The 14,691-nt window shown below is 35.4% G+C and overlaps 1 protein-coding gene across 1 annotated transcript in view; it reads left to right on the top strand.

Annotated features, from left to right (window-relative positions):
* GLS (glutaminase) overlaps window positions 1-14,691 on the top strand; it is a 65,596-nt gene that overhangs the window by 12,679 nt on the left and 38,226 nt on the right. Inside the window, 4 exon segments of the mRNA XM_069860755.1 lie at window positions 1,437-1,566; window positions 2,284-2,363; window positions 4,183-4,346; window positions 10,840-10,898. Of these exon segments, the coding sequence (XP_069716856.1) occupies window positions 1,437-1,566; window positions 2,284-2,363; window positions 4,183-4,346; window positions 10,840-10,898 (433 nt within the window).

Genomic DNA, 14,691 nt, shown 5'->3' with positions numbered 1-14,691 from the left:
GGATAAACGTGACACGTTGCAATGAAACTGAATCAATTGCAATTTTAACACTGGCTAACAAAGAAGCATGTTACAGGCAGAGCAATTCTTAAGATGCCAGTCTGTACAATGGCAGCTCCTCTACTCTTTCTCGTTCACTCTTGGAGACTTGAGCTTTCCAGCATTTGAAGTGACTGTCAGTAGATTTTGGGATAAAGTCTGCTAAGTTCAAACTGAAGCTTTAAAGAAGGACAAGGGGATTCAAAGGGAAGATAATTCTGTCTATTTACTGATCTTCATATGTGTTCATTTTGAACTGAGAATTACTCATTATAGTAGGATCATTGGAATGTCTATTCCAAGTGAAAGTATTTCCCTCAAAATGAATTTTTTACTGTTCTGACTAAGTCTTCATTGGAAAGATACATCCTTTGTAGTAAGGGCATGGATGTCCTTAACTTTTCCATTTATCTGTGTTAACAGTGTGTTTCTGCTTTTGTCAATGCTGCCAGAAAGCATAGTGTGAAAGTGTCAACAGAATTGTTTCTGTGGTGTTAAAGCTCCCCTTGCCTCCCTTGCCTGGGATAGGGCTGTTAATGCCCTTTATCAGGTCATATTTCAACTGACTGATAATGGCTCTCAGTTCTCTCCCCTGCTCTTGCTTACCCCCTACCCACAGGCACACCACTTTCAGCAGCATGTCTCAGCCTGTGTTTCGATTATTCCCTTCTTCTGTTTCTCCTAGATAAGTCTTTTCCTTTTTACCTCATAGTTTTTTCTAATGTACCCAATGGGCTGATATTCAGAGGATGTGGGCGATTAGGTATTGTGGGTTAAAAGGCAGCAAAGATTCCCTTACTGGTATAGTTCAAAGCCAGAGACTTGCAGAACTGCTCACTGTTAACTTCTGCCTAGTTTAGAAGATGTTATCTAGTACTTCCATGGGGTTTTGTTTGTGGAACAAAAATTCCAGTTTGGTCTGTTCTTGTTCAGTTTGTGGTGAAACCAGTTGGAAGTGAGAGAAACCAACTCTGAACCTGAAAAGTCCGATCTAACTCAAAAATTAGCACTTCTTTGGACAAGGGCTGGGTTACATGCCTGCTATGTGTCTGGATCCTAAGAAATGGGTGGATTAGATCCCTTCTGTAAGTTTAAGTGATCCCAGAAGGCAAATTGATAGTACCTTGCAGTGCAGCCTTATAGTTGAAACTTAAAATATGGACTTTATTTAAAAATGCATGAAAGCAAATGCAATGAAACAATTCTAGATATTATTTTAAAAATTATTTATGACTGTAATGGAGTGGAAAATTGGAAAGTCTTTCTTATGAAGACATGTTCTTGTAGCGTATAACTGCAAGGGACTGACAGTCCCTATTTAAATAGCATGCAATAGCTGCCTAAATAGGCTTTTTGACAATACTTCTACACTAATAAATATTTTCAACTTTTTGCAGGTGTGTACAAAGTAATATCGTGTTGCTTACTCAAGCTTTCAGGAGGAAGTTTGTCATTCCAGATTTTATGTCATTTACTTCACATATTGATGAGCTCTATGAAAGTGCAAAAAAACAATCTGGAGGAAAGGTAAATTCAGCTTCAGCTGCTTGTCATACTTCCATAGGTTTCTTGATGTTCTTTGTAAAGTAGGCAGATTTTGGTGTTTTTGGCAAAATGTTAAATTGGTAACTTGATAAAAGAGTTCTGGAAGTTCAGTTCTGTCGGCAACTTGTAAAAAGTGTTAGAAATACATCTCCTTGTCTCTAACAGTCTTACAGCTTTGAGGTTAGAATGTGAGAATAGTGTTGTTCTTTATTTTACTTAAACTATGAAACTGCTGTATAATTTGTCAGACGGAGCTTGGTCTGTAGAATTATGTTGCTCTACAGAGCTGACTGGCTTATGTGACAGAAACAATTGTCAACACCACACCTGTGTTAATTAAAATTTATTCTAGTGCTTATTTTTAATAAATTAACAGACCTCCCCAAATTTGTTACAAGTTAAAATTTTTTATGTGGTTTGAAAATGCTAGAAATGCATAAAGTAGGACAGAGATTACTCTTAGACTGTGCTGAAGTTTACATTCTTGTTGAAAAAATATTTTATTTGATAATAATCTAGTGAATATAATAATTTATAAGGAAGCTTTAGATATGCTGGATGATGATTAGTAGAATATTTCGGTTGTACTTTATGTATCCTTTGCATTGGCAAAGATACATTTTAATTAATGTATCTTAACATATAGTTAAATACTATGGATGTTGTAATGTCTCTTGTTTTTTGTTTCCAATGTCATAGGTTGCTGACTATATTCCACAACTGGCCAAATTCAGCCCTGATTTGTGGGGTGTGTCACTTTGCACAGTGGATGGACAGAGGTACATTCTAACTTCCAGAGCGTAGTGTTTCAATTATGTAAATTATCTGATGTATACAGCACTTCATGATCACTCATGGTTTGATAAAGAAAACGCTTTTTTGATGTTATTCAAGAATTAAAACCCACTTGGTCATCTTTCTTGGCATTGTTTCAACTTCTATGGTTAAGCTTCATTATTTTGTTATTTTTTATAGAATATTATTTAAATAGTATTTGTAAATAATATATTTAAAACTAGATTATATTGTGCTTATGATCCAACCACAATAATGAAACTGTGGATGATTTCAGTTATTGCCAAGGACAAGATAGACACAATGTTTACCTAGTATTAATCTTTGGAAGTAGAAGAGCTTGGTCTAACATTACTCATGACTTGAGCTATATTATTTTTCTGTAGGTCATGATATACGTAAAAGTTCATTCCTTTTTTGCATTTTAATGTTATTACTGTTGCTTTAATAGATGATCACTATGTATCACTGAAAAATTTCAGATCTATATTCCTTAAAATGAAGATGAGGACATGGAAAGTTGACAGAACTTATCTTTCAGGTTTATTTAACTTTCTTTTGTAAGAGTGTCTTAGATATAGCTGGAGTGATTTTGTTTTTCGCTTAAGCAGTAACTAGTGTAGCAGAGACAGGTAGGAGCCCAAATGTAAAGGAGTATTTCACACTATCTAGCTGAGAAACAAAGTAAAATATTCTTTGTCCACCTTTGAGACTCGACAGTGCGAGGCACTCATCAGCTTGCACGTCTCTACTGTCCTGTAGTCTGATATGGTCACACTGCATATTGTGAGTACCAGAATTTTTAGTTGTTTGGTATGTGCTGGAAAAATGGGGCTTTCCTGAGAGAGCATCAGATGTACTTACAGTAACAATGGATTTGAGTTCACTTTATTATGATCTGTTATCATCTTTAGGTTTGTTTCTTACTAGCTGTATGCTCTATAATCTCTAGGGGAAAGGCTGTACAAGTTAGTTGATGTATTTTTCAAGTCCCTACTTAAATATCTGAGTTGTAATCGATTCATAGTAAACCAGCTTTAAAAGTAAAAATGTCGTCCTGCTTGACTATTTTAAATTAGCGTTTTGGTCTGTTTTGGATATTATAACATATACTAGTGAAGTGTTTTATTTTTTTTAATGTTTAGTGTTGTGTAACATTAATTTTTGTGATGCCAAAATTGTTTTGTGAGTATCTCTGAAATCTTCTCACATTTTCTGCAAAGAAGGAAGCAAATACACTTCTGATTTTGCTATCAGACAAATGGTAGCTTGGAGCTTTTTGCTGTAGATGGGACATATGCTGCTTGGATGAGTCGGTCTTCAATGCAGTCTGACTATTGCTGTAATAAAATATGTGTGCCATTATCAAAGGGAATGTAAATACAGCTATTTAATTATTGCCTTCGAATTCCAAACATGAATTGGATCTCATCTTTTTTCATATAGACGTAAATATGTATGGTGGCTATATTTGGGTCGTACCCTGTTGGTTATGTGGTTTGCAATTGAGAAGGGCAAGTGTGATACTAGAGCTCTGAGGTGACTTTTAGCTGTGGTACAAATCTATTTCTGAACTCGCTTTTGTTACATCTGCAGTAATCACCAGCAAGTTTCTTATTCTTAGCTTACGGAGGGAGTTGTTAAAACCTTTACATCTTTTTGTTCTGCTCTTTAAAATGAGGCATAATAATAATATGCTTTTGTTTTTTTGCATGCTTCCATTAATTGTCCTAGTATGCTGAAGCATTTAACAATGTTACTGGCGAGCAGGAAATTTCAAACCTTTATCTTTGTTTTTCCCAGGCATTCTGTTGGTGATACCAAAGTTCCGTTTTGTCTTCAATCCTGTGTAAAGCCTTTGAAATATGCTATTGCTGTTAATGATCTTGGCACAGAGTATGTGCACAGATACGTTGGTAAAGAGCCCAGTGGATTAAGATTCAACAAACTGTTCCTGAATGAAGATGGTAAGAGATATGTAATACTTAGTAAAGAGATAGATAATACACGATAGTATGAATACTTGATTATAGAAATTATAAAACAAGCTACACAGTTTTTTCAGTCTTTTAATTTTACTGTATCTTCTTAAATCTTATTATTAGACTATATTCCAAAGTGCTTTGCTATCAGCAGTGTAGGCTTATCCCTTGTCACTCAGTTTTCCCTAGTTTAGAGCGGTGGCAAAAGATGCTTTATTGTTCTGTTTGCTAGTATGGAGATGTAGGAAAACTAAAGAATTTTGATCATGCAGGTATTTGAAATTTGTATTTATTTAGTTGAGTTGGTAGGAAATGTTCTTTGATCATGCCTTCAGTAAAATAGCAGTCAAAGGATGAAAGGTGTTAAATTGATTTAAAGAAACGTGTATCGCTTCCCTCTCAGCACCTCTGGGAAGCAGGTGCAGGTGCCAAAGGCCAGCGCTGGCAAGTTTCCAGAGGGCAAAACAGAACACATCTTCCCAGGGTATATTCTAAACTGAATTTGGCTACTGATTCAAAACAATGTTTCTATTTTTTTTCCTGTGGCAGAAGTGCTTTAGCAAGAATTTCTTGTGCGGTACTTACCTAAAGGATTTCTTTTTCATGTTATATTAATTCTCAACTGTGAAAATGTTATTTTTAAAAACATTGTGGCAAAAATGTGGCAGGGATGACTCATGAAGCTTTAGAGGAAACACTAGATGTTATCTCTGGAACAGAATTGTTTCTTCTAGCAGATCTTTCTCACAAAGAGAACAGACAATGTTTCTGTTGCCATGGTACTGCAATTAATATTTAATTAACAGCATAAGGCTTGGATGATATTTTTGTCAAGAACACTGTTGAATTCAGACTTAAATGTCTATATTATTAGTATATGCATGATACATAATTATATTTGGTACATACCTTAAAATAATCTTTCCACAGTTACGAATAAAATAATCTTGACAATTTATTTCTTTTTTTTAATAAGTTGATAACTGGTAATGAAATAAAATCATGTCGCCAATGGGGAACTTTGTCTTTGCCAGGAGGGAATAATTTTGTCTGGCTTTGCTGTCTTGTTTTTGTTTTCCCAGTTTTTCCAATTGCAATGTCATACAGTGTAAAGAAGTCTGCCTATCATCCATAAGAAAGCTTTCATATAAAAAAAGTTTTGATGGTACTGAAAATTGTCCATTTTTTCCTTTGGATCGATATAGGTTTTCTAGGTTGTTTTTTTATTTTATTTTTTAATGAAATTACAGGAAGTGTAGTTTAATTACACTTAATTTTCTCCTTTTGATTACTACTTTTGAAATTGAACTGTGAGAGAAAGCAGATTGTTAGGCTGTAGTCTTATATTACTGTTAGACTTTAAGAATGTTTATAGGACTTATGCAATAAAAGATTTGACATTATTGAAAGTTTGACAAGTGTGCATGAACTTAATAAAGAGGACTAATTCACATAATCAAAATTCTGATTTTTAAATGTGTGCTGATATAACTGATATGAGAAAAATGTGTTAGAACTAACCTGAACAGCCTTTTAACTGTGCAGTCCTTCAACAAAAGGCTAAAACAGAAGATATAAGCCTAATAAATAGGAACGTTTCAGTCACAGGGGAAGGGAAGTTGAGTTTCTATGAGTGAAGAAGGAGGGAAGAAGGGATTATGCTTTACTTGTAGGTTTAAATTGATGTGTGGAGTATTTGGCAGTTTCAATATACTTTACTTCAAAGATGAGATTTGAAAATAAAAAAGTATGTGTATTATAGGTATTTAATGTGTTTGCTTTCTAGGTGTTCTGATGTAGTTGAATTTCATCTTTGTAATCAGGTTTTTACTAAGAGATGTGCATGTATTTTAAAAATGGTTAGATATGCATCTAAAACTATTTTTCTTCTTACCACGTTGAGTGTTCCTAAAACAGGGTGCTTTTTAATTTATTTGTTTACTATTATTTGAGATTCAAGTTGGTAAGAATGGAGAATATTACAAAACAATTTTACATCGTAACTAAAAATGACGACTTATTCTTAGTAACGTGATTTTGTTTTAGTTTGTGTTTTGAGTAAGATCTGTGCTATGCAGTGAAAATGCAGAAACTTCTGCAGCCTTGTAAATATTTAATTTTAAAACTTTTTTTATCAAAGGGAATACATGGCCCATCCAACAATTCAGATTTCTGCAGGACTAAAGCAATTCCTGTGTTAATTAAAAACAGATTATTCTAATTGATTGAAGTAGATCAGGAATGTTATGTTGTAAAGTGTGACTGAAATAAGCACCATCAGGAATAATTCTTGTGGTCACTGAGCACTTTGCAGGCTTTTTCATGCCCATTGAGTTCATGACGCAATCTGTCTGCTAATACAATATGTATGTACAGTTAGTCTTTCATACATACATGGGACCTCCTCTTGGTGATAAGTAAGTCCAGTGATATAATTATTTGTAGAACTTAGTCCAGTAATAAATGTTGCATTGTAACTGAATGAGTAACCAGGAAATGGTTTGTTATGCTGAAGGATTTTGTTAACTGAAGATGGAATTATTCTTTAAGTTTTTGTTTTGGATAGACACATTTTGATGTCACTTCAGAAAGAACTTGTCATGATGCACTGTTCTGTGTATTAAAACATCTGCACTGTGTATGTGTGGCAACCTCTGCTTTCTGTGCTTGAAGACTGCAAGCCAGTTTAAAGAAAATGGCCTAAAGCAAATGATGGATAAAAAAGGGCAGAAGAACTGGCAGAAGAAAAGCACTGTAATTTGAGCTCATTAGGGGGAAGGTCTAGTTCACATTTGGGATAATCACATAGCAGGTTGCTGGAGCAGTTATCCTAGTTGTCAAGCAGTTTTGAGGTACTAAAATAACTTTATTTTTTGCTATTCAATAGTGATGTCCAGTGGAAGGATTTTTAGGTAAATAGATAAATTGTTGGGGATTTATTTTTAACTTAGATATATCTTTTAAAAATATAGCAGTTCTCTGTGTAAAAGGCTGTTCTAGACAGATATCTCCTCCCCCCGGGAAAAACAGAGCACTGTGTTGGAGAATATATGTACTGTTGAGAGACAGGTAGGTTGTTTATGCAAGAAGCACATCATTGAGTCAGTGCTAGACTTAATCAGGGCACCCAGTTAAACTGAAAGGGTTATTATAGTTTGTGCTTTACATTAAGGATAAAACCATAGATATACTCCAAAGTATAATGCGATGATAACAGCAATAGCTGAGACTTGAAGAGAAGCTGTGTTAAAGGTTTTTTTCACTCTGAGAAGGTAATTGCCTTTATGATTTGATTACATATGTGGAGTGTGTGTATGTGTGTGTTTTCCAGTGGTGTGTGTCACTTAGCTTTTCAGTGTGCAAAAGATACTTCTTTCTGAAGATTAATAGATAATTGCGATTACCTCTTTGGCAAACTGTTACAATTATAGAATCAATCTTCATTCCTTGTTGTTGTACAGTGTGGAATCTCCTCACTGATGGCACCCACGGTGAGGTATATAAGTAGCTGCTGCTACTTCAGAGCCATATGTAAAACTTTCCTGAAATATTAAGGTAGCATTAGAACCCATACATGCCTAAGAGGTGAAAAAATAGCCACCTTTGGAAGTATTATTTATGGGAATGGAAGACTTCTCTTTTTTGACAACAGTAGGAATCTTTCAAAATGTAAGATTTTGTATAGGCATCCTGCTCTTTAAAAAAGGACAGTATATCTTAGCTGTGTGGTGAAGTTCTTCTTTGTAGGTTGGAATAGGTTAGTTCAGTTGAAAGGGACCTACAGCAACTGTCTAGTCCATCTGCCTGACCACTTTGGGCTGACCAAAAATTAAAGCATGTTAAGGGCATAGTCCAAATGTGTTTTAAACACTGACTGGCTTGGGGCATTGACCAACTCTCTAGGAAGCATGTTACTATTGTGACAGGATAGAAGGGTTATCTGTCAATTACAGATATCTATGTATGGAAAGTGTTTGATTAGCATTATCTGGTGCTATCCAGATAAAAGTGCAAATGGCTTTCCTGGGACCTGGATGCCTTGAAAGGGTTTGTCTTGCTTCAGAGCAGCACCAGTGGTTTAATGGAAAGTGTCCTATTCAGCTCTGTGATGTGCTGATGTTAGGCAGCAGTAAGAGAGACCCTTGAAGGGTTTTTTGTGCTGCTGAATTTGAAATAAATGATACATATCCTTTTTATTCAAATACACATGTGATGTAGGGTTTAAGAGGTTTTTTGTGCTTCATACTGATTGGCAGATTGAAACCAGAGAGATGTGCAGAAGAATCAAGAGCAAAGCATTTAGAAGAATACTTTTAGAATGGGTTGAGGTGTTTATGGACTGGAATGGACCTGATGTTGATGAGAGGAAGCTGGAAAAAACAAAGATGTGGCTAGCGGAAGGAATGGGTGACAATATGCTCTCATCATGCATGAGGCAGGTGTTGTGTTGGAATACGTATCTGGTGTTGGGATCAGCAGTTCAAAGAGAATATTGAAAAACTGGAAGGGGGTCCAGTGGAGGGCTCCCAAGGTGCTGTGGGGTCCAGGGCACAAAACTCCCAAGAAGCAGTTGAAAGGGGAGGTTAGAGGCTCCTCTGGGAACCATGTAAAACTCTTGAAGAGCAATTGCAAAGATGGAGATCTGTGTAACCCCTCTAGATAGCAGCAGGTGGTATAACAAGGACCAGCATCCCCACACGGTGGCTTGGGAGGTGCGAGTTGGGCTTTAGGGTAAACTCCTCTAGGAGGAACAGAATGCCTGGAGAGGTAAAGGATTTGACATATACAGAGGTTTTCAAGATGCAGCCAGATAAAGCACGGCTGGCCTGATGTAACCTTGGCGATAGCCTTGCTTTGGGTGGGAGGGTGGAGGAGATGACCTCCAGATGTCCCATCTGAGCAGCAGTCTGTGATGCTCTGAATACTCATTTGACTTGTAACTTGTAACTTGTGTTCAAGTTTTTGGTCCCTAAGGGAAGACTATAGTTTGGAGGCTATGTAAATGCTATGTTTTTGCTACTTAGAATCTGGTTTTAATTAGAAGTCAAATGTGTTTGACCAAAGTCACTGAGTTATGTACGTGAGTGAAACTGGAGGTTAGATATAGGTGAATCTTAAGAACAGTCAGATGAAATGAGAAGAATTCGCAGTCCTGTTGCAGAGAGGTAAGGAGAATGGTACTGACAGTTTTAAAGATAAAGACATTAAGTTTGTATATTAGGGGAGCTTCACTTTTTTGGGCAGAAGGTATTGGTCTTGCCTTTTCATTAACAGAAAATAACTTGATTTTTTTTAGAAGTCCCTTTTAATATTGACTTTCTGAAAAATACTGAAACAAACTTGAAATGGTTAATTTTTGGACATTATTTGATAGTCATAGGTGGCTAAGTGCTATTGACCATGACTAGTGTAATTTTTATGGGAAAATCTGTCTGTGTGTATACTATGAATATCAAACTAATCTCCAAAAAGCAATCGTTTCAAGTTCCTTTAGTGTGTGTGTGTGTATTATATATAAGAATAGTGAGCAGTTTTTGTGTTTTTTAAATTAATATATTTTAAAATTTGGAGGCAAAGTAGCAGCAAGTGAAATGAAGAATTCAAACCATTGCAATATTAATGTATGGAGAATTAGTTAAGATTTTCAGGCACCAGAACTTTCAACTTAGGAGACATGGCAATAATGTCAGGGAAAATAAAAAAGATAGCTGTAGGAGGTAGATGTTGATGAATGAAAACTTGTATTTGGGAAAAGCAGACAGCTGATAAGGAAAGTATTTTTGGAAAAAGAAGAAGAAAAAAAAGGCAATTCATTCACATGACTAGCCAGGAGTGACTAGGAATGTAAAAATACTGTTAATATGTAGATTACTGATTTAAAAGAAAAAAATAAATGTACCAGGTATATACAAGTCAAGTATAAAGTAAGGTATATTCTAGAGATGCTGAGTGAATTGTTATTCATATTTCAGGAGCTGCCAATAGAAACCTCCAATTCTTATAAAGAATCGGGGGGTTGTATTTACGTACAAAAGTAAGGAGATTCAAGAACTTGATTTTGTTATATTAAAGGACCTGTTTGAATGTCTTTAAAATCACTGAGACTTGGTGTCTTGGAGGAAAAATTGGGAAGTCCCATAGGGGTCATTCCACTTACAAGTGTTGCATTGATCAAATCTTGGAACACTGGAGAGGATTCAGAATTCTCAAGAAAAGAAATGATTCCAAACTGATTAATTTACTGGACTATTAGGTACCATTAGGCTGAGTGTGTTTTCAGCTGTAAAATACTTAGTTCAGAATTACAAAAAATTGTGTTTGATGTTGGATTACAATGTTTTTAATTTAGGATTACATTCCATAAACATAGCTTTAAGTCATACATCCTTATTTATCATTTTTCACTTAAACACATGACTGGTTTTGTTTGACTGCGCGTCTTGGGATGTATTTGTAATTGAAAACTCTTATTTTGCAGACAAGCCTCATAACCCTATGGTGAATGCTGGAGCAATTGTGGTCACGTCTTTAATCAAGGTAAAACGTTCATATTTAGTTTCTCTCAGAGTATTTTAATAGAATGTAGAGAAAGTATCTACAGCTGTACAAAAGCATCTACATATACAAGTTATGAACTGTTTTCATTCTATGTGCACAATATCTGATGACAGTTTACTCATGACCAGGTAAACAAATTCTGTTTCGGAAATAGAAACACTTCCAAGCAAGTGCAATACTAGGCTAGCAGTTTTTACAATATAACACTGCAAAAGACTCTTTTTCCTTAGTGTTTTTGCTTTGTTCCTTCTTTAACATTTGCTGTTCTCTTGAGAGAATTGCCTCATACTTTTAAAATGCTAACAGTATGTCCTCAAGAATACACAGCCCTCAGGAATGTATTTCTGAATGTCTAATGCTCCTATATAGTATTTCTAGCTGTGCAGAATACATGGAAGATACTGTAATTTGTACAGGAACAATGCAGCTACATTTGCATGTCAGTCTTGATAAGTGAATTTGTCCGTTATTAACATTCTGTATGAATAAATGACGTTTAACTCATATCTTGCATAGCTTCTGTTAGGATGTTAAATGTGCTTTCTTAAATAAGTGTGCTTGGAAACAGTTCCCTGTATTTTGCTGAGTAAACCATCACTGGGTAATGACTTAACATCTTTAGTCCATGACCTCACCACTTTTGTAAAGCTGTGTTTTGTTTTTTGATAGAATAGCTGTATGTATCTGTCGAGGTTGTAAGTGGGGTAAATTCCATATATTACTAATTTTTGTCAGATACTTTACTTGTATTTTTTGCCTTTTTTTTGATAGCCACTGGTACAAAAAACTTCTTTTGTTAAGGGTACCTGCATAGAATTGTGGAGAAGTCTACTTTCCCCTGGAGTTTTGAAGTAGAAAATTTAATGTTGTTACTTTAAATGTCTAAAAATCTTGTTTACTGCCTTTATCTTGGTTGTATTTGAAGTCTACTATCTACAGTGTTTCCTACCTCCTGTTTCCAAATTGTTGATCTTAAAATTATTTATATTATGATTTTCTATTATTTTATATTTAAAGAAGGTGTAAGAACTCCTGCTTAAAGACATTTATCTTTAATAGCTGTAGGTGAAAGAAAATGGCCTTAAGTATGACAGGTAAATTTATTCACATTTAATATTTTTTAAAGGTTTACTGAGCATTTAAATTCACTTGGATAATAGTGAATTTTAAAATCTTACTTAACACATTTGTCTGAAGTGTCAGAATGTTAGTCCTACCACAACATGCCCTGCTGGTCATAAGGAAAAATAGAAGCATATGCCTCTTGCAGAAGGCACATAGTTCTTGATAAATTGTGTACCTAAATGAGTAACATGTATTTGTTTACTGCATGTAATTGTGGTATTTGTTAGAAGATTGGGGGATTGGTTTTGCTGGGTGTTTTTTTATTTCTTTTTTTTTTCCTGTAATGTTCTTACGAAGAGTATTGTATTGCAGTGCTGGTTTTGCATGTGATAACTGCATGTCTAGTGGACGCATATCGTACTTCTCACACTCCATTACTTGTTTTCAGTGTGATTAAAATGTGGATTATTTTACGTACTGCTGCCACTAGGAAACCATTTATCATCTGAATAACTAACCAAACTAAACCCGTGTAGAAAAGCACAGTTATGAAGTTACTTCATCGTTCTTAATAGTTATATTTTACGTAAAAGAACATCTTTACAATCTGCAAATTAACAATATTCCTGCTAACTATACAATGATTTAAGTAATTCACATTTTTATTTGATCTAATTTAACACTTAAGTTTTTCTGGAAAAGATGGCTTCATTAACCCATATTTTGCCCTCAGTTCCTCTGCATTCATTGTCTATTTAAGGTGTTACTTGCATATCCTGAAGACTAGGTAGACGCCAAGAAAATAAAGGGGCTATTAAACCTGGTCGAATTTACTGTGTATGACAGGTTTATCTAGCGATAGCAGGTTGATAGCTATGGAGGGATTGTTGCTGTATTTCAGTGTTAAGAATGCTTTTACCTTCTTTTATTTTTTTACTTCCAAGGAATTGATATAAGAAGTCTTTCAAAACTTACATACATTGTACTTAATTGAACAGCTGTTAGTGTGCATGCTCCTGCACATAACTGCCTTTAGAATATGACATAAATTATGATTACTTGTGGATAAGAGACAATGCTTGGAGTGATCTTCTTGCCAGAACTTGTAATATGTTAATAGTTTTGGGGCAAAAAAAGGTTCCTAGCATCACATACCCCGTCCTGACTCCCTTAAAAATTTGGTATACGCATGTTGGAACTGAGCATAGACCTAAACCTTAATGTTATGGTTAGTTCTTGCTATTCATAATAATAAATAGTAAAGTATATGTCCATCTTAGGTAGTACTTTCGATTAGCTTACTTAGGCTTGACTGTATCATACTTTAACAGCTTAGTTGATTCTCCTGCTGTCGTGTGCTTGGAACTACTACATTTTGGTGCCTTAACTCATGGCTCTGTGCTAACTGTACTTGCATTGCACTCCACAGACTGTTCCAGCAGTTCAAAGCATGCACCTACAGTAAAAATGCTTTAGCAAAAGGACATCCTCTGGGCCAGTTTTAATGAAATAAAATTTTGGAAAAAAACCCCGAGGACCATTTCCTGTGTTTGTAATTGTACAGCCCTTTCCCTTAAGTACTAGTTATAGAAATCACACAGTTATAACAAATTTCAAGTAATTGTTATCAAAAGAAAATTGCAGTGACAATTGCTGGAAATTGTGAAAAGTGATAATAGACAAAATGGTAAATTACTCCGCATCTCCAGGGAAATAAAGGTGCTTGAAAGAAGAAGATTGAGCTCCTGTGTGGATTTAGTACAGATTCAGTGCTTTGTAGCCACACAGCTTTCTGTACGTCACAATGACTGGGATAAGTCTTCATTGATAGAATTTAATGCTTTAGTCTGTTGTTTTTTCTTAAAACTTGAATTCAGTTCTTGGTGCTCCGGGAATGTCAGTGGTTGCATAGCGATTGCCTCCTTCCATGTATCTATACTGCCAGAGAGGGAGTGCGTAGAGATGCACAGGGGGTGAAATACGTACAAGAAGGCAACTGGCTGTGGAAGGAATCACCAGAGGACAAGGGATTAATCTTAAGCCATTTTTATTGTATGCTTCAAGATTCCATCTGTAGATAAAAGCTTTCCTAGTGTAACAGCAAAGGTTTGGGCAAATGCAGTGTATATAAATCCTGTAAATGCTGACAACCACCTGCACAATCTGGTGCAGACAGTGACAATGGATTTTGAATGCTCGGTGAAGGAAGGTGTTCTATGGTAATGAATTTGTGTGGGAAGCATTGAGGGGGACGTAGCATTATTCATAGTACTTGAGAAAATTTTGATGTACAAGAAAGTGATGATCTTAGTGACCCTGGAAAAAGTTAATTCAAGGAAAGCTGGTTTGTTTTGTTTTTTTAGTACAAAACATAAGGAGATATATCTGATATATGCTGAGAAGTCATAAGATATATGAGGCAAAGAGGAGTGGAAAAACCTGTCCAGCTGTGCCAAGGGTCTGTTTGCTGTCAGAATACAGTTGTTAGGAAACCTGTACAGTTATGGTAATACTTCGGGAGGTGGAAGGGTGGGAGTGCATGGTTTATTTGGTTTATCTGGCGATATAGTTACAATAAATGGTACAGATTTAGCTTAATTGCTCTATTTGACCCACTCCATTTATCTTTCCTGGTAGACTGATGTGTAAATATACATATATAGCACTTTAAAACATGTGTTGGCATTGTGATCTTCTCTGCCAGATA

Source organism: Phaenicophaeus curvirostris, chromosome 7 (assembly GCF_032191515.1).
Source record: "Phaenicophaeus curvirostris isolate KB17595 chromosome 7, BPBGC_Pcur_1.0, whole genome shotgun sequence".
NCBI lineage: Eukaryota > Metazoa > Chordata > Aves > Cuculiformes > Cuculidae > Phaenicophaeus > Phaenicophaeus curvirostris.
The sequence above is the reverse complement of the archived record's forward strand: the minus strand, read 5'-3'. Positions and strand labels throughout refer to the sequence as shown.